Source organism: Ochlerotatus camptorhynchus, unplaced genomic scaffold, assembly GCF_037179485.1.
Source record: "Ochlerotatus camptorhynchus isolate MF236.1 unplaced genomic scaffold, CSIRO-AGI_Acam_v1.1 ptg000006l, whole genome shotgun sequence".
In the NCBI taxonomy this organism is placed as follows: domain Eukaryota; kingdom Metazoa; phylum Arthropoda; class Insecta; order Diptera; family Culicidae; genus Ochlerotatus; species Ochlerotatus camptorhynchus.
Window position 1 is genome coordinate 1 of NW_027040498.1, and position 27,180 is coordinate 27,180.

At 39.5% G+C, this 27,180-nt stretch overlaps 1 protein-coding gene and 1 long non-coding RNA gene across 2 annotated transcripts in view; both read right to left on the minus strand.

The window, feature by feature from the left end:
• Positions 1-1,067: 1,067 nt before the first annotated feature.
• LOC135717396 (DNA repair protein complementing XP-C cells homolog) lies at positions 1,068-4,015 on the minus strand (the record flags this gene model as incomplete). The annotated part of the gene is made up of 4 exons (XM_065239472.1): positions 1,068-1,433; positions 1,630-1,798; positions 1,862-2,944; positions 3,092-4,015. Coding segments are annotated over 4 exons (2,469 nt in total), but the record flags the coding sequence as incomplete, so codon positions are not given.
• Positions 4,016-4,042: 27 nt separating this feature from the next.
• The window catches only part of LOC135717403 (uncharacterized), a 232,766-nt gene continuing 209,628 nt past the window's right edge, over positions 4,043-27,180 (minus strand). Inside the window, exons 2-3 of the long non-coding RNA XR_010520314.1 lie at positions 4,220-4,470; positions 4,043-4,124 (exon numbers count right to left, since the gene is read on the minus strand). This is a non-coding gene — a long non-coding RNA (uncharacterized LOC135717403). The remainder of the gene's footprint in view (positions 4,125-4,219; positions 4,471-27,180) is intronic.

A 27,180-nucleotide genomic window follows, 5' to 3' on the forward strand; every position in this document is an offset into this window, starting at 1 on the left:
AGAAAAAGATCTCACGGTGGCCATCATTTGCAAAAAAAAAAATCAGTATCGCTGTCTAACACCCACCAAACGAAATCTTTGACTGCCCTATCTACCTACAATCGAGCTCCTAGATCGTATCCATTGTCACAAGGTTTCGGGATCGACTTTCAGACATCTGTTAGGAGCCTCTGATAGCTCAGTTCACTCAGTTAAAGACACGGTGTGCATTGGATCCATTTAGAAGATGCTGAATTTTTTAAGGCCTAATATTTTTTCTTTAAAATTCCATTATTCTTAATTTCGTAAAATATGCATGTACCAGTAGCCAGTGAACCATAGAGGGCTTACATGGTCGTATAACTCGAAAGAACTAGTCATATTTTGAAAAAGGATAAATCTGGTCTCTCATCTTCCTGATCATTTCTTCAGTCTGAGATCCTAAATTTGTCAAAAATCTTTCAAGTTTGAAATCTCGACAAATTAAAAATTATACCAAATTTAAGAATTTGTCTAAGTCCAAGATTTAAAAAAATCTAAGGCTAGAATATTTAAAAAGGAAGTCTCAGATACTTTTTTTAAGTTCGCGATTTCAGAATCTGCTTGATGTTCGACATCTAGAATATTTCTGTTAGTCCCTAGAGAATTGGTTTGCTGATTCCTCTAGGGATTCATTCTACATTTTTAGTTGATTCTTAATGACACTCACAAGAATTCACTTAAATTTCTTTCAATATATTGCACAGAATCCCCTTTAAAACTATCGTAGATATATCCTTAGAATTCCCTTGCAAATAACCTCGGATTCGCTTTAGAATTATTCTAATTATGTCCTTCCTCTTCTGTGGCTTTATTACGTCTTTACTGGGACTTCATGCCGGACCTCAACTTAGTGTTATTTGAGCACTCCCGCAGTTGTTAATTGACAGCTCTTTCTAAGTCTGTACCATTTTTACATTAGTGTAAGCATACTGTATGTCCAGGTAAGTCGAAAAAATGTTCAACCCCAAACAAACCATTTGCAAAAACCAGAGTGATTTCAGTCGAATGTAGTAATCTTTAATTAGACAAGATGCATCAACGTAAGAACATTTACGAACTACTCCGACACTTAAAAATCATCAGCCGAGCATGCCATTTAGATCACTCGATGGGATCCAATTACCCAGTGAGATTGTCGAAATTGTACTTATTCTGCAGCTTCCGACGAATCAGCAATCTCTTGATAAGCTTCTTCCAGTTGCCGTAGACCCGCTTCTCGTACTTGTCGCGTTCTCGTTTCTCTTCTTGCTCCTGCTCCTGGTACCAGGCGTCGAACACCAGGTCCTTGAACTCCTCGCAAACTACGAACCCGTCGTACACTGGATGGCTGCATCCGCCGTGGAAATCGAACCCGGTCACGGCTTGAGCGCAATCGATGCCCAGCTTCTTGCAAATTCGGTTCAAACTGGGCACTGAAAAACAAAAATCGAATTGGTTTATTGCAAGGCGGTCATATTCCAGTGCAAGCCGAACATGTAACCAGTGTGCGAGACAGTTCAAAAGGAAATCTTCACTCTTCGCTGGGGAAGTTTTTTTATGGCATTAAAAACAAATGATTCATATGCAAATATGAAGCACACCGCGTTACTCCAGGATTAAAATACTCACATTGCAGATGAACGGTTTTCTTCGGGAGCATGCACGGTTTGAAAAGTTCCACGTTGCCGTAGGCATTCCTCGGAACGATGCCGTCTTCCGCCGTAGGAGGTTCGTAGTCCTGAGTTTGCCAGTAGCCGAAAAGTTCCAGCGGCTGAGCCGGAAGCATTTGACTGGAGGCCTGAAGAAAAAGTCAGAAGAGTCAAACTATTACCGTTTGGTTCGTGACCCGGAACAAACTTACCCGATCGTATTTGGGCCTGGCATTGACCACCTTGTACGCCGTTTCGAACATCTTCACCGTTCGCGCCTGCTTCAGCCAAATTTCCCGCGAGTGTAGCGTCTGTACGCATTCCCTCGCGTAAACGGGTTCATCCTTGATGAATCCAAGTGTCGGAGCATCCGGCGGGTAGATTCCTTCAAACTTCAGCAGGTGTCGCTTCAAGGCGTAGAGCGGATTATTCTTGAACTCGCTGATGGTCGTTGGTAGAGGCTGCTCCATCAGTGCCTGATTCAGAGAACGGTCCTCTTCGATATCCTTGGCCGTTCGCTTCCCCTTGAACTCGGCCAACGTTTTGTCCAACCACTTCTGCTTGATACGTAGCTTTTTGGTGCTGGTAGCATAGTTCGGACAGTAACGCGGGGAAACGTCTTTGATTGTGCCGTCGTTGTTCCATGCGAGGATGTAGACCAGTGGAGACGAAGCCTGCTTCACAATGTGTTCCAGGCAGTGGACCTTGCTACCCACGGCATCGAGTGGGACCCATTGTTCCTCCTCCTCGGCGTACACCTCGATCCACAGATTGACGCCGGATTTGAGCTTGGTTTTGTTGTCTGGATCTTTACGAAATTCGTCGTCCGTTGAAAGCACTCGACGGTCCAGCCGTTTTTTGAGTTTCTTGTCAAAGATTTCCACCTTAAGAACTTTGGGACTTTCTTTACATTTGGATTTAGATTTTTCCACTGTCGGTGCTTTGACCGGTTCTGGTTTCGGTTTTGTAGCTTTCGGTGTTGCATTCTTCGTTTGCGTATTGCTTTGATTTACTTTTGAATTAATTGCTGTTGTATTAGAAGGTTTAACCCCTTTAGTGGATGTCTTCTTCTTATCGATAATATTCTTCACTGGTTTGTCTTTATAGTCCTTCCTGATCAAAATAGATGAAGTGGTGGAGGGTACTGCGACGACAGGTGGATTGCTATTTCGCTTTGGGTTATTAGGCTTTGAGATTTCGGAGAAACTCGGGGAACCGTTGGCTTGTTCTTGACGTTGCTTCCGTGTTTTTCTCGGCGAGAACACAGAAACTTCCTGCAGCTTGGGAATGGCAGCCTGAAAGTAATAAGAAACATGTTTAATTTTCCTACCGTTGCAACGTTGGTGTTTAAAAGGTTACTATCAATCTAATATTCATTCATTCTCGTATTTAGATGATATCTCCAGAATCAAATGTCCAATCTAGATTAAATTCTCACTCACCTTCGAAGTACTTGGTCCCGGAGATGGCTTGTCCTTCGAACTGTCGGCTTGACCTGTCGAGGGTGCCAGCTTGGATTTCTTACTCGGTACGCCGCCACAAGAATCGTCATTTCCGTCAAGTTGAGGAACTTTAAGGGCGCTCCCAGTTGCTGCCTTCCGCTTAGAACGCTCCTTCTTCGCTCCACTATTACCGTCATCGGCATAATCGTGGTCTTCCTTGGTTGATTTTTTCTTTGACCCCTTACTAATACTGGTGGCGGTTGATTTTGCTTCCGAGTCGATATCCTTTTTTGCTTTCTTTACCACTGTAACTTGCGTTTGCTGTAGTTCACTCTGTGGTAGCTTCTTCGGTTCTACAGCCAAGGACATGACCATGCGACACTGGACGCCAATTGCGCGAAGTAGAATTATAAATATCAAAATGTAATCACGCTTACAGATGGCGGCCTTAGTCAACATCTGCAGGCGAAGTGATGTCTCCAATGACGGTAGCTTTTTGAAGCGACAGAACATTCGTCTTTCTTTGAGATCTACGATTTCTTTGAAAAATTTCGTAATCTGTTCAAAGTATTCTAGGTTTGTTCTATCCTTTGGATAACATTTTTGCGACGGAATCAACGTCAAAGCCAGCGATAATAGTTTAGAGTTGTTCAAAACGCCGTTCACGAAGTTTCCGTCGGCAATGGCCATCTCAATGTCAATTTTGTGGAGGGTGATTTGAATCTCACGCTTCTTGCGATTCAAAAACCGCTCGATACATGCTTCAATATCGATTTCATTGCTCCGTTTCTTCCTCTGAACATTTGTCGGTCCAACATCCAGTGTTATTTGTACGTCATGCAGAGGCTGGTTTTCCTCCTTCTCTTCTACTTCTTCCCAATCAGAATCGGAATCTTCTTCTTTCTTTTTCTTGAGCGGCTTTGATTTTCCTGTTTTTCTGCCAACTTTGCTGCCAGCTGAGGGGCGATACTTTTCGTACAATTTCTTACGCTCCGATGTTGATAGTTTCGGTTTTGGTGGAGCGCGTGATTTCCTAAAACGACACACAAAAGCAACCCTTTTCAGGTAACAAAATCTCATTTTTGGATGACCTTGAACACCCAAAAAAAAACTGGTTTCCATTCATACCTGGCATCTGTCGCCTGCCCCTTTTGCGCTTGGGAGCGTCTTCCACCACCCTTCGGTTCGCCACCTTCGTCGCTTTCACCATCATCTGATTCGGACGCACCGGAAGATGATCCTTTCCCCAAAGCCGTCTTTGAACCGCGTCCGGGTTTGTCATTTTCCGGTAGCCATTCATCTTCACTGGCGGAAAAATCCGCATCCTCTTCTTCACTGTCGGTCATAAATTTTTTACTCATATTTTGAGATTTTTGTGTCTTTCACCATACTAAATATCATACGACTAGCTTGAGTGGAGTCTTGAACAGGAATGAAAAGTTTTTCACCGTTGTTTATTTAAGAAAACTTAGGTTGCTAGGGGTGACGTTCGGTCTCCAAGGAGGTGATCAGCACACTGCGTTACCGATTTATTCCAACACCCCCCTGAATCGGTCAGTCCTAGGAGGGTCCTTAGTTCGCGGAAACGTCCAGGTTCCAGGGGCTTGGTGAACGTGTCCGCTATTTGGTTTGCTGTATCAATTGCTTCGATTTAAAGTCTTCCTTGTGCCACATGGTCGCGCAAAAAATGGTGCTTTACATCGATGTGCTTGACACGCTTGCTTTCGGTGTTTGTGGCCATTGCAATGCACCCACGGTTGTCTTCGTACACCTTGAATGCCGTGTCCGGTCGAACTTGCTTCAGGTCTTCAAGGATTCCGTGCAGCCACAGCCCTTCGGAGGCCGCGGCACTTAAAGCTGCATACTCGGCTTCACACGACGACAGTGCAACGGTTTGTTGCTTGCGGCTTGCCCAAGACACGGTGTTCCCAAAGACCTTAAAGACGAAGCCACTAACGGATTTCCTATCCTCAGCATCCGATGCCCAGTCAGCGTCTGCGTACCCGACAAGTGCCTCGGCGTCGTCGTTTTGCTTGTACTGGAGCTTCAAGTTCTTCGTTCCCTTCACGTAACGGACCACTCTCTTCAGGGCTTGCCAGTGGGCCTCATCAGGTTGAACTTGGAAGCGCCCTAGGTATCCAACAGCGTAGCATATGTCCGGTCGAACACACAGCATCGTATACATCAGGCTGCCCAGCAATTGACGGTATGGATGCAACACAGGATTCGCAGCTTGTGGTGGCAGGAAACAGCCTTTCTCCATTGGGGTTTTGACATGGTTACAGTCTTGCATGCCGAACTTCGTCAGCACACGGTCCACAGCAGCTTCTTGCGCCAGGTACATGCATCCGGTGGCGCGGTCGTATCGGATCTTCATTCCAAGGAAATGATTAACCACGCCGCAATCCGTCATCTGGAGCTTCTTGGAAAGAGCACGCTTGATCTCCTTCACCAGGTCCAGTCGATCGCCAGCAATGAGCAAATCGTCCACGTAGATGATTATGTATACCCCCCCTCGATCGTCGATCCTGGTATATAGACAGTAATCATGTAAAGCCGAAATCCAGTAGAAGGTCGTTTAGCTTGTTGTTCCAACAGCGGGGGCTTTGCTTGAGTCCGTACAGCGATCGATCCAGCTTGCAAACGAAGTTCGGCGGTGCTGCAACTCCTTCGGGTATGGCCATGTAGACGTCTTCTTCAAGCTCACCGTAGAGGAATGCGGTCTTCACATCGAGTTGGTGAACGTGCATCCTTCGGTGGGTTGCTACAGCAAGAACGGTTCGTATCGTGGCTAACTTTGCTACGGGGGAATATGTTTCGTTGTAGTCGACTCCGGGCTTCTGTTGGAATCCCTTCGCCACCAAGCGCGCCTTGTAACGGATCGGTTCGCCATGCTCGTCCGGCTTGATTCGGAAGACCCATTTCGATTTGAGCGGAACCACACCAGCAGGGCATCTCACCAATCGCCAAGCATGGTTGTCCGCTAGCGACTGCAGTTCCTCACGGACCGCTTGCTGCCAAAGAGCTTCGTCGGCTCGTCCAGCGATCTCCTTGTACGCCTCCGGGACATCGAAGATCGAACGCTCGGCCTCATCTCGTCCAACGGAACCGTCAAATAGTACATCGGAAACGTTATGGAGAACATCTGCAGAATGGGATTGCGCGGCAGTGAAAAATTTTCCAACCAGAAATTCTTTCAACTTACCGGGGAGTCTGCGCTCCCGTTCGCTGCGCCTCGGGGTTTCCATTTCGAGGTTTGAACCACGGTCTAGTTGCGAAGGGAGCGCTCCGGTTTCTTCAACACCGTCGTCTTCAACCTCGCCTTCTTCATCATCAGTCAGGATGTCGTCATGTTGAGCCACCAGCGGCTCATCGGGTTGAACGGACTGTTCAGGGGTTTGCACGTCTTCCTCATCTTGATCCTCGAACTCGTACGGAGCAACAACCAAAGGAGTTTCGTCACGGATCTGGGTGGCAAACGGAAAACTGTTTTCATCGAACTTGACATCTCTGGCTAGGAATAACTGCTTCTTTTCTTTGTTCCACAGGCGGTAGGCGTTCGGCGCATAGCCGATCATCACAGCAGGTTTGCTTTTCGGATCCAGTTTCTTCCTCTGTGCCGTGGACACCCAAGCAAATGCTTTACAGCCGAACACACGTAGTTTACTAACGTCCGGCTTGTGACCAGTCCACATTTCCGCAGGAGTCTTCCAATCAGATACCGCGGTGGTTGGACTTCTGTTCGTCAGGTATACCGCCGCTAGAACCGCTTCATTCCACAGATTCTTCGGAGTTTGGGCTTCAATCAGCATCGCACGCACCTTTTCGACGATTGTCCGATTGAACCGTTCGGACACTCCATTCTGCTGTGGTGTGTACGCTGCGGTTACGTTTTACAACCAAAATTATCGCAAATTTGCGCAAAATTCACAAAAAATTATACACTGACAGTCACAGTAAACAAAAAAAAAGCTTGAAGCGTTGTGCTTGAGTGTCACACTGTCTTGTTGATAAACATGTGTCGAGCTCACTCGATGTCGATTACGGGCGATTCAAATATGGCGTCCACTCTTCAGGGGGAGGGGATCCAAGAAGTTGTGACAGCACGTGTTATCATTATGAATCGGTTGCTTTTCAGTGACCCCAGCCGGCGCCGGTGCTGTAGTGAAAAGCGTGACGTTCACTTCCAAAAAACCATAATACATAAGGTTAAAACTTTATCACACAAACGTTCATGTAAAGTTCCATAACCATCTCAGTTAAAGTTTAGCATGGATTATAACACAAATTTAACCAATTTTTGTAAGGTCAAGTAATGGATCGCATTTATGCGGGATCTGTGTTGAGAATGGGTGCGATATCCAGGTGTGGAAGCTACACTGAACCAAAACACCCGCCGCCTACTGAATGATTTTTGCCTCACCCAAGCCCCATGCTTATAAAGGGTGATACGGTCAAAATTTGGTCAAGGGAAAACGCCTGTAAATCGGTGAAATCGTTTATTTAAAAAATCAAATTAAATTTCTTTTTCAAGTTCAATTAGTATAAAATTCAGGAAAAATATTCAGTTAGGCTTCCGCTTTTCCAAATCCGAATTGCCGGGCCTTACGCTTGACCCCTGCCATCAGATTTTGTACAGCCACCTTGTCCACCTTCTTCGCCGCAGAAAGCCAGTTTGCCTTGAACTGCTGCTCGCCCTTAGCAGTTTTTTTGGTCTTCTTTAGGTTCCGCTTGACAATAGCCCAGTATTTCTCAATTGGGCGGAGCTCTGGCGTGTTGGGAGGGTTCTTGTCCTTGGGAACCACCTACACGTTGTTGGCGGCGTACCACTCCATGGCCTTTTTACCGTAATGGCAAGATGCCAAATCCGGCCAAAACAGTACGGAACAACCTTGTTTCTTCAGGAAAGGCAGCAGACGTTTATTCAAACACTCTTTCACGTAAATTTCTTGGTTGACAGTCCCGGAAGCTATGAAAATGCTGCTTTTCAAGCCACAGGTACAGATGGCTTGCCAAACCAGATATTTCTTTGCGAACTTTGACAGTTTCATGTGCTTGAAAACATCTGCTACCTTTCCCCTTCCTTTTGCCGTATAAAACTCCTGTCCCGGAAGCTGCTTGTAGTCGGCTTTGACGTAGGTTTTGTCGTCCATTACCACGCAGTCAAACTTCGTCAGCATCGTCGTGTACAGCCTCCGGGATCGCGCTTTGGCCGTCGTATTTTGTTTATCATCGCGATTTGGAGTCACTACCTTCTTGTAAGTCGATAGTCCGGCTCGTTTTTTGGCTCGATGCACGGTTGTAGACGATACACCCAGCTTATTTGCGGCATCTCGGAGAGAGAGGTTAGGGTTTCGCTTGAAACTACCGGCAACTCTCTTTGTCGTCTCAGCGGCTTCCGGTTTTCGATTTCCCCCCGATCCAGACTTCCTGGCTGTCGACAAACGTTCCCCAAACACTTTAATTACATTTGTAACGGTTGATTTGGCAACTTTTAGCGATTTTGCCAACTTTGCGTGCGAGTAGCTCGGATTTTCGCGATGCGCGAGCAAAATTTTGATACGCTGCTCTTCTTGCTTGGACGGCATTTTGACAACTGAAGAGTGAATTCCAAAATCAAAATAGGAGCAACATTCTACACACACACACCTTCAAAATGAGGGGTGTTCAGGTTTTTTAAATGCAAAATTGAAAGAAATACGTCAAGTTGATATTGACCAAATTTTGACCGTATCACCCTTTAATCAGATGATTTTAAGAAGATCGTCATTCAATTCATATTTTGACAGAATCAAGTCAAATGTATGAATATAATTTAAAATCAGCGATATAATCATACATCAATCAAATCAAAATAGAACTAGATGTGAATGATTGACATACATAAACTTTTCAACTCATCAGTCTTGTAATGGAAGAAAATCAGATCGTATTTAAATGATGCCCATATCTATGTAGTTGGCTTAATAGAGGTATTTGCTTTTCAGAAATATTATTGAAATAAATAATTACACAACCATTTCAATCAGTTATAAGCATTACTAAGTAAAATGTTGTTAATTTGTTAATAAGTACGAAAACAGAAACGATTCTTTTCTACTGTTGAGATGACATGAGTCATCTGTAATGAAATGGTTGTTAATTAAATGTTTCTATAATATTCAAATAAAATATATGATAATTATTACTATTGACATGTACTTTATTTAACACCTTACCTGAAAATATGTAAACAAATATGTAAAAGGTAAATGCATATTGTAATCTCCATTAAAAATGGAACCCAAATCCAAAAGTTCATGAGTTTTGGTACACTGGAACTATTTTAAATAAGTAAAAATTTCACTGCGCTCAGAAAATGCAGCTTTTTAGATGATGTATAAAAACCGATACATATTTTGAAATTAAAGAACCAAATGGTCATAAATTACGTTTGACTTCGATATCGATGATCATCCCCGTTAAAGAAATTATTCAATCAATTACCTCAGCATAATCTTGGTTGTGATGTACAACGTGTGGAGAACTTAATACATCCTGCGTCTCATTGGATCCAATACTGCCGCTTGGTTCAGCATTACATATTACCATCGTGTCACAAGAACCATCTTCTTCAGTACAACCATCTCCTTCTTCTGGATCTTCTGATGATGTTCTGGGGTCCAAGATACCGGGTTCAGGCGGAACCACTTCTGAGAAAGTCATGAGATTTACTTCCTGGCGCGGCAGAGCATGTCCGCCTGAAGTTGATTGATTGATTTATCTTTATTAAGGAGGCTTTCAGCCTGAGACGAACCACTCCAAATATGCCTGAAGTTGACGGGTTTAGGATGCTAACCTTGTTCATCATTGATGTCGTGATCTGGAACACGTAAACGCTCGACTCTAACGGTGGTATGCAGGACTCATCCGGAGCAATTTGCTGCGTTAAAAAAGAAAATTTATTCGAACTACAAGTTTTTTTTTTCAATCGATCTTAATAATGTTTTATTTTGATATAATAAATTATAACTATACAATATATAATTATCAAATTCAGGCTAGGTCTTAATTGTCAAATTAGCTTTATCTCGTTAATAAATCAGGTAAAACCTGTTATTCGTGTGTAGAGCAATTGTTGGCTCCCTTGGACTATTTTCGGCAACTGAAATTTAAACGTTAATTCCAGCTCGGATTCCAGCGAATAATCTCATCAGACATATTTTTAAATGCATTGAAACGGTTCTTAGTGAATCAGTTGCAATTGTTTTTACATTTTAACGACTAAGCCATCATGTCAGGTTTTTCACAGAATAAACACATTCGCGCAGTCACAATACTGTTTGTTCGCCACCATTTGCTAACTGATATGAAGAATGACCGAAAGATGATAAACCTGAAATAGAATGATTTTCATAGAGGGGCTATGAAGAAATATATTCATTTTGGTTCATGATGAAAAACATACGCTTAATGTGCCTGTTAATATGTGACTGATTATCGGATGACATAGAAAAAACATTATTTTGAAATGTAAACAAAAATAACCTATTGCTGATCATAAAATCATTCGACTTGATTGGCATTCAATCTCAGGAATCATACGTTTTGCTTGACGCTGAATGAGATTTCATTCAACGGGCGGTGGGTGTTTTGGTTCAGTGTACCTTCCTGCACAATCACTGATGGTGGTAAGCTCCAACTCGGATTAAATTTTAATACCGTTCCTGTTTGCAAGATATGCAAAGCGTTTGCTTAGAGTCGCGTTGAATAACTCTGATATCGACATCAAAGCAGCCGGATATTCTTGGTCGGGATTTAATCCGAGGATTATACCGGTTACCACCATGAATGCCATTAAATTCAATCTACACGGCCACTGAGAACAACCCAAATGTTAGTTCAGTTCACTCAATCAAAAGCAGAGCAGGATGAGTAAATTTGCTTCATGTTTTCCTGTGGAAAACCTCAAAATTCTGCCGGAAAATTTACGAAAATTTTACTTAGTCTAGAAGTAGTACATGGTGAATGAGAACGACCCAAACTTGAGTTTAGTTCACTCATAATTGCCAAATGGGCAGGAACTTTGCGATGAGTAAATTAGCCTCATGGTTTCCTGTGGTAAACCTCAAAAATTGACGAGGAGTAGTACCAACAATCAATACGAAACTATCGATTTTAAATTGGCTCACTACTTGACTAGCCTATTGGTCCCAAGCAAACGGTACCCCATTCTAGTCGAAATTCTAGTACTACGCAATGTTTGTTTTGATTCGCTATGAAAGTTTGACAGATAAAATGAGGGGTGATTGGTTTTTCCTATGTTTCTCGAGGGGTGAATCGATTAGCTTGGGACCGAAGAGAGTACCAGATCTGAGCCAAAAAGTTCAGCAGGCTATTTCGGGACCTTCTAGTCTTAGAGTTACCTCTATGGTAGTACCAATAGACTGAGTAGACCCAATCTTTACTTTTCTCATGTTCGGGAAGTTTTTCCTGGAAAACATGAGGCAAATTTACTCATCACTAAGTTCTTGCACTTTTAAATTTTGATTTAATTTTGAAAAATATCAACCAACTTCGTTTTCTGAGCACAATGATGTTTTTTTGATCCCATAGGCGAATCCAATAGAAACTAAACGATTGTTTCAGCCTTTGGCGGTGAATAGGGGAACCCTCAAATAGTGATGCGGGTAGAAAATTTCACCGGGAAGCTTAAGAAGAGGAAAATATTTTCACCTTTCCTGATAAATTTATCCACCGCAGGTGCTTGAAATCAACATCCACGTTGAATATTTTTTTGTCTGTATCGGGTTTGCAGTGATCCGATTTTTGATGATTTGAAGTGATATTTTCTTCTACTTTTTCGTGTTTATCGAGTAGTTTGTGAACTATTCTCTCTATATGTGGCAAAATATGGTTTGTTAACATTTTAGCTCTTCCGCTCCTTTCAAATGTTAGTCTAGATTTAAGCTGTAAAGCAGTTCAGATCTGTAGATAATCGAAAAATAAGACCACTCCCATTATGATGTAAACAAATGGATTGGATGACATTTCCTCTTAAAATCGGCTAGCGCACTCTACATTGATGGTGCATGAAAGCCTATACGCCTTTTTAATAGAAACTAAGCGATCGTTTTAACCTCTGGTGGTGAATAGGAGAACGTCAAAAAGAGTGTTGTGAGCGACATTTCTGCTGTGAGACAAAGGAAGTGTAACATTTTTTTACTTTTCTTGATAAATGTATTCATCTGAGAAGCTCCAAAACTTGATCTACAGTTGAAAAATTTAATTCTGTATCGTTTTTGCAAGGATCCTGCTGTTGTTCAGCAATATTTTTGTTGAGAAAAATGAAAAATTAGAATAGTGCCTTAGTGGTTATGATCTTCCGGATTTCTTGTGTGTGAATAGCTTAGAAGCAAATCAGTTCAGAACGGCTTAAATCGTAAAATAAGACAATTTCCGATGGAAATTGGCAAGATGTTTAATGAAAAATGCTTTCATTTGGGTTGTGAAAAATCCTTATTCTGATGTAAACAAACGGTTTGGTTGACGTTTCCTCTCAAACAAGCCAATAGGCTCTTTTCATGCACCATCAATGTAGAGTGCGCCAGCCGATTTTGAAAGGAAATGTCATCCAATCCATTTGTTTACATCATAATGACGATTTTCAAAACTCAAAACAATGTGCATTTTATTGCACAACTTGCAAATTTCCATCGGGAGTGGTCGTATTTTTCGATTATCTACAGATCTGAACTGATTTCCAGCTGAAATAACCACACATTAAAAATCCGGAAGATTATAACCATAGAGGTAACTCTAAGACCACTGGGTCCCGAAGAAAATCATTATTGTTTTTGGTTCACTCAGTACCAGAACAACGGTCCCAAGCAGTCCCAAGCTATTTCACTCACCCCTGCATGTTCTGCATGAATCCACACACCCCTGATGTTATCTGTCAAACTTTCATAGCGAATCAAAACAAACATAGTGTAGTAATAGAATTTCAACTAGAATAGGGTACGTTAATCGTTTGCTTGGGACCAATAGGCTACTAAAGTGGTGAGCCAATTTAAAATCGTTAGTTTCGTATTGATTGTTGTTATAACCGCTGGGACAATTTAATATATCTTAATTTTTCTCATCAAAAATGTATGGAAGCACCAGCCGGATCACTGCAAACCCGATACAGAAAACAAAATATTCCACGTGGATGATGATTTCAAGCACCTGCGGTGGATAAATTAATCTGGAAAGGTGAAAATATTGTCCTCCTCCTATGCTTCATGGTGAAAATTTCCACCCTCATCACTCTTTTGAGGGTTCCCCTATTAACCGCCAGAGGCTGAAACGATCGCTTAGTTCCTTTTGGATTCGCCTATTGACTTTCATCTCAATTTTAAAATCACTGTTTGATACAAAACTAACAAATTGATACGTCGATTTTGATAATTTATTCGCACTTATTTAAAATAGTTCAAGTGCTTCAAAATCGATGAAATTTTGGTTTTCCTTTTTATTATCTGCATTAAAGCCTGGTACCCAGCTGAAAAGAAAACGGAAATGTAATTTTTGAATGTAGGTTTGGTCTCGTGCAGTGGTTTATTGGGACTGTTCTCCCGGAAAAAAATAACCATACAATTACCATAAAATAAAATACAGTTACACGTAAATCTATTGCCAACAATCGATCTTATTGTGTGTATATAGTACACGAAGTTTTAACATATTGTTATTACAATAGATGTACAATAGGTCCCATATAGTAAGAGTTTTCAACAATAGAATAACAATACAATTAATGGTAAATGGTTCAAGTTTGTTCGGGAAAAAGTGATTTTTCGTATGGTTAAGATACATAACGACCCCCTTAATCTATTGTATATCCCCCCATTTACCATAGATTCTATTGTTTGTAGAAACAATACATTCTATTGTTATTTTATCTTTGTCGAGAATACGATTTATTGTAAATACCATAAACTCTATTGTATGGTTACAATACATTTCATTGTACCTCTACGGTTCTTTTTTTACGGGCTTTTACGGTTCTCATTCTTCGATTGCTTCTGCAGCTCCTTCATCTATCTAAGTGTACGAAGATATGTAGGAATAATCTTCCTACGTCTTAACAATCCATGGCGATCAGCATCCTCTTACACTGCTGCTCGCCGTAGAAAATAGGTGTCCTTTGCGGTCACATTTGCAGACAATGTCAGTAAGTATTGTCATTATAAACAGGTTGTTTCTAGCTTCGAATTTCTGAACCATCGATCATATTATGAGGTGAATCGAGCCACTCGGTCCATTGAACCAACTCTGAGTAGTTCTGTCCTATCAACCTCTCTCTTGAAGATAAATTGGTGACTCTGAAAAAGGCCGTTTGTGTAAATTAAATCAGCGATTCAACCGGTTCAGATGTAGCAGGTGAGCAAACAGTTTGTTACCAAGTTAGGGCTACCATATGGTATCCTAAAGGAGAACATGTCCTCCTTTTTCAATATTTTTTCTACATCCTCCTTTTGCCCGAAAATGTCCTCCTTTTTAGTCCTTGATTTTTTTTTTCCAGTAACATATTGTTGTAGGGTATGTTTGTTTAATTATGTCGCAACCTCATCTTATCTAGCAAATGCCATTCGATAGTGGGACCAGCAGTATACTACAACCATAGAGGTAACTCTAAGACCAGAAGGTGCCGAAGAAACGTGCTCAATTTTTTGGCTCAGCTCTGGTACTATCTTCGGTCCAAGCAAATCGATGCACCCCTCGAAACATAGAGAAATCCACAAACCCCTCATTTTATCTGCCTTTCAAAGCGAATCAAAACAAACATAGTACAGTTCTAGAATTTCGTCTAGAATGGGGTACGTTAATCGATTTGCTTAGGACCAATAGGCTAGTCAAGTAGTGAGCCAATTTAAAATCAATAGTTTCGTATTGTTTGTTGCTACAACTGCCAACAGCCCTACATTTAGTCTCTGGCATATTTGGTGAATTTTTTTTCAGATGGAAAATTTTCAAATAAACCTTCCATTCTACCAGACTTATTTCTGACAGACCATGAATCAATTTTTGCAAACTGTTTCTCGAAAATCGGACGATCAACAACAGAGAGATTTTCGAACATTATAATTTATTTTCGAAGAGTCAAATTTAAGTGAAAATTTGCCAAATGGAACACAGCCTTAGACTGTAATCCGATTGGGGAATTTTCACTAATGTTGACATTTCGAAAATATCTTGTACTAATTGATTGATCAATTTTCGAGAAGTTGTTTGTCCAAATGGATTACTTGTCGGTCGGAAATACCAGGTTTATTTGAAAATTCACAATCTTTAAAATGTAAGTGGAATTTCACCAGTGGAATCAATGGTATAATTAATAAGTAGCTTAGACGTTCTTTTTCATGTTGGTTTCAATCCTGATGTATCCTGATTTCTGTACATGATAAAATTTGGGATGTTTTTGAGGCTGTAAAGTTGTAGTTTACATGCAAAACAGATAAACTAGATCATTTCCAAGTATGAACAATGAAGGCTAGTTTGAAGCATATTTTAAAAGTATAACGAGAAGATGAATTGAATTGATAACGACTACTACTTATTAACGATCTCAATTGAACCTTTGAAAATCATGTATTTTGTTATAGCGCACATATAATTAACCCATTTGATAAAAACTCATTGTCATCCTTTAATGTTAAGAAAAGGGAACATTGTCTTCCTTTATCTCCAAACCTCAAATGAAATGTCCTCCTTTTCAAGTTTTTGATATGGTAATACCCCGGACAGACTATGTCCGGGGTATTACCATATTTAATATAGGCTGCCTTGCAATGAGCACTCATACATCTAGTTTTCACTGGAAATCCTAAAGGGTGATACGGTCAAAATTTGGTCAAGGGAAAACGCGTGTAAATCGGTGAAATCGTTTATTAAAAAAATCAAATTAAATTTCTTTTTCAAGTTCAATTAGTATAAAATTCAGGAAAAATATTCAGTTAGGCTTCCGCTTTTCCAAATCCGAATTGCCGGGCCTTACGCTTGACCCCTGCCATCAGATTTTGTACAGCCACCTTGTCCACCTTCTTCACCGCAGAAAGCCAGTTTGCCTTGAACTGCTGCTCGCCCTTAGCAGTTTTTTTGGTCTTCTTTAGGTTCCGCTTGACAATAGCCCAGTATTTCTCAATTGGGCGGAGCTCTGGCGTGTTGGGAGGGTTCTTGTCCTTGGGAACCACCTGCACGTTGTTGGCGGCGTACCACTCCATGGCCTTTTTACCGTAATGGCAAGATGCCAAATCCGGCCAAAACAGTACGGAACAACCGCGTTTCTTCAGGAAAGGCAGCAGACGTTTATTCAAACACTCTTTCACGTAAATTTCTTGGTTGACAGTCCCGGAAGCTATGAAAATGCTGCTTTTCAAGCCACAGGTACAGATGGCTTGCCAAACCAGATATTTCTTTGCGAACTTTGACAGTTTCATGTGCTTGAAAACATCTGCTACCTTTCCCCTTCCTTTTGCCGTATAAAACTCCTGTCCCGGAAGCTGCTTGTAGTCGGCTTTGACGTAGGTTTCGTCGTCCATTACCACGCAGTCAAACTTCGTCAGCATCGTCGTGTACAGCCTCCGGGATCGCGCTTTGGCCGTCGTATTTTGTTTATCATCGCGATTTGGAGTCACTACCTTCTTGTAAGTCGATAGTCCGGCTCGTTTTTTGGCTCGATGCACGGTTGTAGACGATACACCCAGCTTATTTGCGGCATCTCGGAGAGAGAGGTTAGGGTTTCGCTTGAAACTACCGGCAACTCTCTTTGTCGTCTCAGCGGCTTCCGGTTTTCGATTTTTCCCCGATCCAGACTTCCTGGCTGTCGACAAACGTTCCCCAAACACTTTAATTACATTTGTAACGGTTGATTTGGCAACTTTTAGCGATTTTGCCAACTTTGCGTGCGAGTAGCTCGGATTTCGCGATGCGCGAGCAAAATTTTGATACGCTGCTCTTCTTGCTTGGACGGCATTTTGACAACTGAAGAGTGAATTCCAAAATCAAAATAGGAGCAACATTCTACACACACACCTTCAAAATGAGGGGTGTTCAGGTTTTTTAAATGCAAAATTGAAAGAAATACGTCAAGTTGATATTGACCAAATTTTGACCGTATAACCGTTTATGTATGAGTGCTCATTGCAAGACAGCCTATATTACATGATATAAGCCATAGTCTGTCCGGGGTATAACCCTACCAAGTACCCGAATTTTCCGGTCGATGAATAAATGAATAGTTTGCTGTTTCTCCGCTTTCTCTGGCGAGTTCGGCTGGCCTTCTGCTTCAGGACGTACGCAAAAGCCTTTATTAGAGCAGCAATTTGCTGCTTGCAATTACAGGAACCAGCAATGGCAGGCGGACGGCTTCCTCTCGAACGGTTGTCCACAAAAGACTCCATAAGAGTAGCAAGATGCCTGGAAATGCAGGAACTAGAATTGACAGGAGTCATCCCAAGTATCGAGGATTTATAGCATTCTACAAGTCTAAATCATGATCTACAGAACCCTCATAAAACCAAAATTGTTACTTGGGATAGTTGTTGTCTTCAAAATTTTGAAGATAATAATGACGATGAAATGTGATTCACCTGAAAGATGCAAAGATACTACAGAGAAAACATGTGATTAATAATTAATACGGCACTGGACATCGAACGAAACAATAGATGCTAAAGACACCACCAAATGGGAGGAGCTTCGGTCAGCTACTGTATGGACGAATGCAACAAATTAGGGCATATCAGCTAAAGTTCCTCCTCTTTTTACGGTTTTGTCGCTTGTCAATAGGACATGAAAAAATAATCATTTTTCCGAAAGCTAGAAAATCATGCCCCACCTATTTTGGGTGGGCACTTCATCTGCTGAGTCTTTCTACACTAAATTATGCGTTGACTAGAAACAGCCGGTATAATATCAGTGTCCACCCAGCTAAAGCTCCTCCCCTTTTTAGTTTTTTCTCGTTAAACTCCTTCTCTCAAACAAGTTGGTCAATCTTAGCCTTTAACGACTGAATTAAGGGGCTTAGAAGCAGAGGGGTGAAAGTCAATTCTCTTCATCGTTTTCCTCTTGTCATGACCATGGCATCAATAACCTATTTCGCACTATTTCTGCTATGCTCTTCTACCATCCAGAACAACAAACGTATCAATGAATGTGTTTGCCGTCGAGTTATTAACGAAACAGAAAGCCGATGAAGAGAATCGATTAAAATCACTTGCACCCCTGTTTCCAAGTTTGGTTACAAGATTACAACTCTGGAGAGCATTTTGTGTGGTCGTTGGGGGCCTCTGGTTCCGAATATGGCAATGAGTGTGCAATTGCAATTGCATCTCTCTATTCGCACACGTCCGAAGATCGGAGGCGAAAGCTACTTCGACTTGTTTTGTCTACTAACGACTATTTGATGACAGTGTTGGGGAAGCAGCATATGCATGTACGTAATTGATGGATTTGTTAGTTATTTCGACACTTGAACAATGCTTGAAATTTACCATTTTTTCAATAGTCTCAACAGTCGAAAGCATTGCTGGACCAGGGGCAGATGAGTTATTAACGTTCAAAATCTTTCATAGTTTCGTTACATGTTCCATTTTCGGTTTTCACGAAGTGTACCCCCATATAGAAATCACAGACGTAGTCCTACGTCAAAATAATATGACAATGACAATTCTGTATTTATTGATACCAAATCATTTCGTAACCTGAGTTGTAACCCATCAATCGGTTTTACTACTAGTAAAAAGAAGAAAGGTAATGATGATGAATTGATGATGATGATGATAGTGGTTTACCACCCATTGCAGCACGGACACTAAGTCCGATAGCAGTGGGCTCTCTTCTCTGTTTGTCTTGATCAAGCTTAAAAACCTCTGAGTTTCCTCAACATGTCGCTGTATGAAGGGCCAAAAACGGATTGGGTGGATCGAAAGGCAAAATCGCCTATATGCATCTACAGGACAATAAAGAATCTCTTTCATGCAACATGATCGCACAATTGGTCCAAAAGACGAGCCCCCAAACAGGAAGATGTCCCAATGAGTGGGTAGAATAGCCCGCCCTTGATCCATGAAATGTTATCAACAGGGAGTTGACATTCCCACTCTCCCCGTCCAAATCGCTTCAATTGGGTGCCCTGTTGATCCCTCCCTTCCCTTTTGTATATGTATTTAAATGTTTATGTTATGTAAATGTTATATCTAATGAATCATCAATAATACTTACATTTCGATGAAGATGATGCTACCTATTTTACCTTTTATGTGATACTTATCATCACAGAATGCAACTTTGAATCGTAGACCAGGTCCATTAACAATTATGATGATCGAATAATGAAACTGCAACTCAGCATTGCGAGAGGTGCGTTTCTGTTCTAGTTTCAAATTGAAACAGTCCTTATAAAATACAACAGCATTGCGAACGGCCTTAGAGTTTTATAAATCACCAACTGCTGATTGCTTTCGCCATCCAGGTTGCTACGCTCGTTGCTCCATTTTCACTGATTCACTTCCAAAATCTGATTTTTGACTCACTGCGTAAAAATCACCTGTTCATAACATCAAAGTGTGCCATTTTGAACATAGGAAAAATTTAGAAAATAATAATTTGTCCAGAATCTGGATAGATTCCACTCATCGGAACAAAACCAGTTTACTCATGTTTTGACAACTCCATACAGTATGCAAAAATGAGTGCGCTCTAACCAGTCACTGCATAGCCTCAAAATAGCGTTTACCGCGAATTGGCTCACCGTGAAATGATCGACCGCGAAATGGTTTACAGCAAAATGCTATACAACCGCTAATATGCGATAAGCAATAAGCTTGAAATACTAAGAAGAAGAAGAAGAAGAAGACATGTGGGTAAAATTTCATAAAATTCTGAGACCATTCGGACTATAGCGCTGTTATTAATTTTTAAAACATGGAGCGCCACTAGCGTGCACAGGAATCTTGTTAAGGAGGGGCATTTTTTTATGGTGCATTTAATCTGGGGATGGGGAGTACTCCAAAGTGCGTGGTAGATGGTGCTGTCCACCCACCATTGTTTTCCTACTGTTCAATTTAGCTAATTTAATTTAGTAAAACAACAATAGACCAAGGTTCAATGGAAAATTATTACCCACTTTTCAATAAGGGAATCCAAAAGCTGTCTTTAAACTTTATACAGTTGCGAAAAAGTCCATCCTCAGAACTCCTTGAGGATATTTTCGAAATTTTTAGTACTCTATGAGCTCTATTGAAATTCTTCTCAGAAGTCCTCTGGAATTATTTTTAGAACTCTTCTTGACTTTTACTCAGAACACCTTGGAACTGAAATCCCTTTAGAGTTTCAGAAGAATTTCCTCAGTATTATCCAGAAATTATTCCCGGAATGAGCAAGAAATTATCGGTACTCCCTAAAAATTTTCCTCAAAATCCCTTTGGAATATCACTCAAAATTTAATTTTCTCGGTATTCTTTTCGGAATTATCTTGGAACTATCTGCAGGATGCACTGCAAATTATCCGCAGAATTTTCTTTGAACTCTACCCAGAACTATTTTAGAACTGTCCTAAGAATTCAATATCCTTGAGGTTCTTCTCGGAATATTTTAGAACTTTTTTTTTCTCAGAACACCTTGGAACTGAAATTCCCCTAAAGTTTCAGAAGAATTTCCTCTGTATTCTCCAGAAATTCTTCCCGGCTTGAGCTTGAAATTATCCTCGGAATTCCCTTGAAATTTTCCTCAACATTCCTTTGGAATTTTATTCAAAATTTGATTCTCTCGGTATTCTGTTCGAAATTATCTTGGGACTATCTGCAGGATTCACTAGAAATTATTCGCAGAATTTTCATGGAATTATCCCCAGAAATCTTTTCTTTTGGAACAGTCCTCAGAATTCAATACCCTTGAGGTTCTTCTCGGAAGTCAAGTTTAAGTTGTCCGCCCACTCACCAAAACGTTGTAGTTTTTTCTACCAGAAATGTTCAATAAAGCTTGCCCCTGCATTCACCAGAACTGTGCAATTTTTACATCAGGAATTTTCAATACAAACTTTCCCCCAGGTAATTTTAACCAACAAATTGTAATTGACCAGAAATGGGGTAAATTTTCCACCGTTAATGTTCAATAAAGATTGGTTATCCAATCTTCTGATTCGTGCAGATTTCCTTTTTTTCATTTTCTACCAGACATTTTCAATATAGCTGGCTTTGCCTATCATCAGAATGTTGCAGGTTTTCCACCAAATAAAGCTTGCCCCTATTTTCGGATTTTTCATCATAAATTTTCAGTAAAGCAGCTTCCCTCCAATCATCAGAATGTTGCAAATTTTACACCAGAAATTATTATTAAAATTTGTTTCTCTATTCAGCAGAAGGATGGTAATTTAAGACCAATTTTTTTTCCGAAAAGCTTGCCTATTCGTTCAGATTTTCCACCAGAAATTTGCAATAAAGCTTAATTTTAAATAAAGCTTGTACCTTCATTTACGAGACCAGTGCAAGTTTTCCACCAGAAATTTTCTGTTCATTTCATATATCAGAGCGATGCAAATTTTTCACCAGAAATTTTCAATAAAGCATGGTCCTCCGTTCACCAGAACGGTGCACCAAAAATTGTCAGTGAAGTTTATTTCACCATGCTCCATTTCACCATTCACCTTTGTGGTGCAATTTCAGGCGTTGCCGCTTCATGTAATTTTCCACCATAAATTTTCAATGAAGCTTGCATTCATCAGAACGATGCAAATTATGCACCAGAAAAAATGAATAAGCCTTGCTTCTACATTCACCACAGTGTTGCGAACTTTCCACCAGAAATTTTCAGTTAAATGTGTACCTCCACATTTTTAGCATGATTCAATTTTTCCACCACAATTATTCATTTTGATTAGTCCCTCCATGCATCACCTTGATGATATTTTTACACTAATATTCAATAAAAAGCTTTTTCTTCGATTTACCACCACGAAGGTAAATTTTTTCAACCTTAAATTTACCCTTACTAAAATACACCAGAATTGTTTTGTATGCACCACTGTGGTGCAATTTTTTGACCAAAAAATTCCATTGAAGTTTGTCCCTTCATGCACCTTTGTGGTGTAATTTTCAGGCACCATCTCAAAGGAATTGACGCAATAAAAGGTTTTCAGTGCCCTCAATATTACAATTAGAATGAACGATAACTCCCAGTCCCATTCAGTTTATTCATTGTGCAATTTATCGTCAATCTATCCAGCGGCACAAACTTAACGAATTTCATAGTTGATACGTGTTTTGGAATGTACCAATAGCAGGGTGGCAAGCAAACCGGGAAAACCTGGAATATCGGGAAATATCCGGGAATTCGAAAAGTAACCGGAAAAACCCGGGAATTCAACGAGAGAACCGGGAAAAATAAATTAATCATACCATAGGAACGAATTTTTACACCAGAATCTCTGAATAAACTATTAAAACAGAGTGATCCTTTACCAAATGAACGTCTTGCTCTATTCGCTGCATAATTTTCTTCAGTTTCCCGTCTTATTGTTTTTACAACTTAATCACTCAGCAAATTGATTTTTTGTCCTTTCAATTTCAGATGTAAAGTGCATGGTCCTTAAAAGCAAATATTGAAGATGCTGGACTTTGGATACAAATATTTGTAAAAACCAAAGCTGAATTATTCTTTTCCGGGGTTTTAATTTTTCGTTCTTCAACATTCTCATGATATGAATTCCAGAATTAACTTGTAATTCTGCACTGAATTATCATGGAATTCTTCTGAAATTTACCAGAAAACCGTTTAATTCTTATTGGAATTTACCTGAAACCCCTTCTAAGAATTTGATTGGAATCCTTCTTAGAATTCCCTTGAACCCATTCGGCGCCTTTGATTATTTTGAAAACCTTTTCAAAAATTTCTTTTAACTCTATTCAAAACAGCAGAAATGTTTCGAAATTTTGTTTAGAAATCCCTTAGAGTATTTTAAAGAATTTCTTTCTAAATATCAGCAAATTTTTTGCAATCAATTTTGTTGGAGCTATGTGATGAATTTTTTTGCAATAGGGTTGAAATTATTGCCAGAACACTCTTAGAGCTCTGTTTATTGTTGAATTCTGATCATAATTCTCTTAAAATTTATCTGTCATTTTCCTCACGATCCCTATACAAATCTTCTCAAAATCACGTAGGAAGTTTACCTTTAAGTTTTGTTTTTCACAACTCCTTTTGAAATTTTCTAAGATTACGTAACAATTTAATTTAGAACTTGCATTCTTCTCCACAGAAATCCCTCCAAATTCATCTAACAGTTGAAAGGACTTCATTTCAGAATAATTCTGGAATTCTGCTCTGAACTTCTCCTTCAAAAACTTTGTGGGAATCCTTCTCAATATTTGTTTGAAATCAAAACATTGATTTTTTTTTTAAATTTTACTAAAAATTGTCGGTAAGATTCTATAGATTGTTCTGTAATTTTTTATAACCCTTAAAATGCTTCCAAGTCTCAGAGCGTGACAATTATGACTCTATGACTATTAATTTTTTTTTCAAAACTGTGACTTTAAAATTTTTTCAAAATCTCATTTTAATTATTTTTCTCCAAATCTTGCATCACGAAGATTGTTATTAATCACAAATTTTGAAGAAAAGTTCTAGTTTCAGACTATATAAATTTAAAAGCCCCAGAATCTTGGGAATCTTCTTAAATTACATTTTTTATCCTTTCAGTAAATACGTTTCAGCCCGTTTTTAAAAATGCGTTCTATTTCGTTTTTTGTTGAATATTACAAATTGGGAAATTTTTAAGATTTAAACCGGGAAAAAACCGGGAATTTCAAAATGAAAATTCACTGGCCACCCTGCAATGGCGTACCATAGCGTACCTTCAAGGATTTTGAACGTACCTCAAAGCTTCCCAGAAAGCTCGTGTCCCGCTGGACAAGACAGGCGATGATGATGATGATGATGATGGTCCCACCTCTTACCCCTACAAAGGTTTGAGCTGGACGATTTATCTTTAAGATAATTGAATATGACATTTTAACCAGGTTGGCAAACAAAATCGAACTGGTTTCAGTTACAGATATAAATTCGCTCTAAAGTTTACAGTTGCTTCACAGCGATATAAATGTGGAAAAACTCAGGCGTCCACCTCTTAGTTCGCCTTTTTGTCCACCTAAAATATTCATAAGTATTACAAGCAATCAAGAGTTAATGAACAATCAACAAAGCATCCTATTGCACTAGCAACCCCGCAATCTGATGCTATCATAATTTTCAGCAATGTCAGGAATGCTCACGAACCCCTAACATTTGCCAGAAAACTTACTACTAACTCAAGGTATCTTTCAAATAAGCTTCAAAATTGCATTTTTTTTTTATCAAATGTTAAATTCAGTCCTCTATATCCGTAATACGCGCGTTTGTTTGTAGACTACTTTTTTTTTTAATTAATCTACTATAAAATCAAATATCAAAAATCCATCATCACCATCGTGGCGAACAGAAATAGTTTTTGCAGTGCTACAATAATGATTAAAAAGTCGTTATGACAGCTATCCATATAAAATAATCCGTTAGAGATAACTTCGTCAAGATACATAATTTGTCAATTCATAAAAAAATCACTGGATAACTGTTCAAAAGACAGTTTTAACGTGTGAAATGCAGTGTCTCTTAAATTCTGTAAGTGTTGCTAAACGTTTGATATGTATAGGCATCGAATTGAAAACATTTTGTGAAGCACAAGTCAAGAAATGTGATGTTCTTATTTCAACCGCGTTTCTAGTATTATATCTATGAAAGTCACTTCCTCTTTCAATTCGATCACACAAATATCGAGGCAGCAAACCGTTAACTACTTTAAAAATGAACACCATAGTCAAATATACAATTCTTTGCTTCACCGACAACCATTGTAAGGCGTCTAACATCAAAGTTGAGGAAGTGAATCTATTACATCTCAAAATCAAACGCATTATTTTATTCTGCAAGCGCTGTAATCTCGATATTTGTGTTGCATTGGCCAGAAATAAAATGGAAGGGCAAAAGTCAAGATGAGGAGAGTTGATTGATTTGTATAGCTGTATTTTACTGGCAATAGTTAAATCGTTTTTCAGTCGACATAGAATTCCATACTTCTTGGCAATTTTCTTGATGACATTGTCAATGTGAGAGTTGAACTTAAGTGTGTCATCAATAATCACGCCAAGATATTTAATCTCCCGAACGCGATCAATAGTCTCATCATCAACAGAGACGTTCTCATTTACTCGATTCCGCGAAATTACCATTAATTTAGTTTTACTTGTATTCAATTTTAACTGCTTATACTTCAACCATCTACTTAGAGGACGCAAATCTTCATTCAAGTGTAAAACGGCATCATCTAAATCCTTAGCTGCAATGAATAACACAGTATCATCTGCAAAAAGATTAATGTCGCAAAATCGTAAAACACGTCGCAAATCATTAATATACATAATAAATAACAGGGTCCCTAATACACTTCCCTGGGGCACTCCAAGGGTATTCCCCACGGGACTGGAAACAGAATCATTAAAAACAGTCCGTTGAGTTCTGTCAGACAAATAGCTTTCAAACCATTTATATGCAGTACTCGTAATTCCAAAGCGCTTGATTGATCTTAACAATAAGGGCCTAGAAATTGTTTCAAAAGCGCGTTTAAGATCCAAAAAAACAGCAACAATCGTATCTTTACACTCCAAGTTATTTTTCCACTTCGCTAATACCAAATTCAACGCGGTTTCACAAGAATGACCTTCCCGATATCCCGATTGTTCTGGTATCAACAAACTATTACTATTTAAATACTCCAACAGCTGGCCTTTAACAACAAGTTCTAAAATTTTCTCTAATGTGTGCAACATGTTGATGGGACGAAACTCTTCGGCTTTAATCGTTCCAGCAACTTTTTGAATAGGGACCACTAAGGATTCCTTCCAAATTTGTGGCACATGTCCAGTTTGTAATGATTCATTAATAAGGTCCAGCAAGATGTGGCCAATGACATGAAAGCAATCTTGAATAACTCTAGCATTAACATTATCTACTCCAGCCGATTTTCCTAATGAAAAACAAATAACTCTAAGTTCATCTAATGTGATTGGGTGAAAAACTTCAAATCTACAACTACTATTAACTGGCTGTTTTATTTCGTCAGGTTCATCGACCAATACAATAGATTGATTAATCAATGAAACGCTATCTACGAAATAATCATTAAACTTAGCTGCAATTACTTGTTCTGACTGTTCTAATGTGCCATTAAAAGTTATGGACCGCGGTTTGCAATTAATAGGTTTTAATAAAGATTTCAAAATTTTCCATAACTCTTTGCTGTTGTTTTGATGCTGATCAATCTTCCTTTGAACATATTCACAACGAGTTTTCTTTATCGATTGTGAATACTTATTACGCGCGATTGTGTACCTAGTCCAATGATTGTCATTATTAGATCTACAAAACTTTTTGTACCATTTGTCCCTTTTCCGTTTAAGACGCAAAAGATCCAAATTGTACCAGCTGTTCGAGTTTTTCAAAGAAACAAACTTTTGCTCAACTAATTTATTGGTACAAGTTTTCAAAACGTTAGTAAGAACAGCTGCATCTTCATCTAAAGTTCCGGTAACTAATGGAAAATCCACGCTTCTCTCAACAAGATTCGAAACAGCTTGCTTCGAATATTTCCTCCAGCACTTCAATTTTACAAAATTATCGTTATAGTTAACATGGTCTAAGACATTAATCACTAAAGTCTCATGATCGGTTATTTTCAAATCAGTATCCGTAACTGAACAAATGGAATCAAAATTGGAATAAACGTGGTCAATTAAAGTTCTACTGTGCCTGGAAATACGCGTATATTCATTAACCGTTTGCTTTAAATTAAAAAACTCAGCTAAACGCTTCAAATGATTCGAATTATGGTTATCACGCCAATTAATATTAAAATCACCAGCCAATATATTTAATTTACTAGAATCAAGGAATGTCTCGAGCCAGTTCTCTAAAACTTCAACAAAACGCTGGTCACTAGAACTGGGAGAATGATACAAACACCATAATTACCC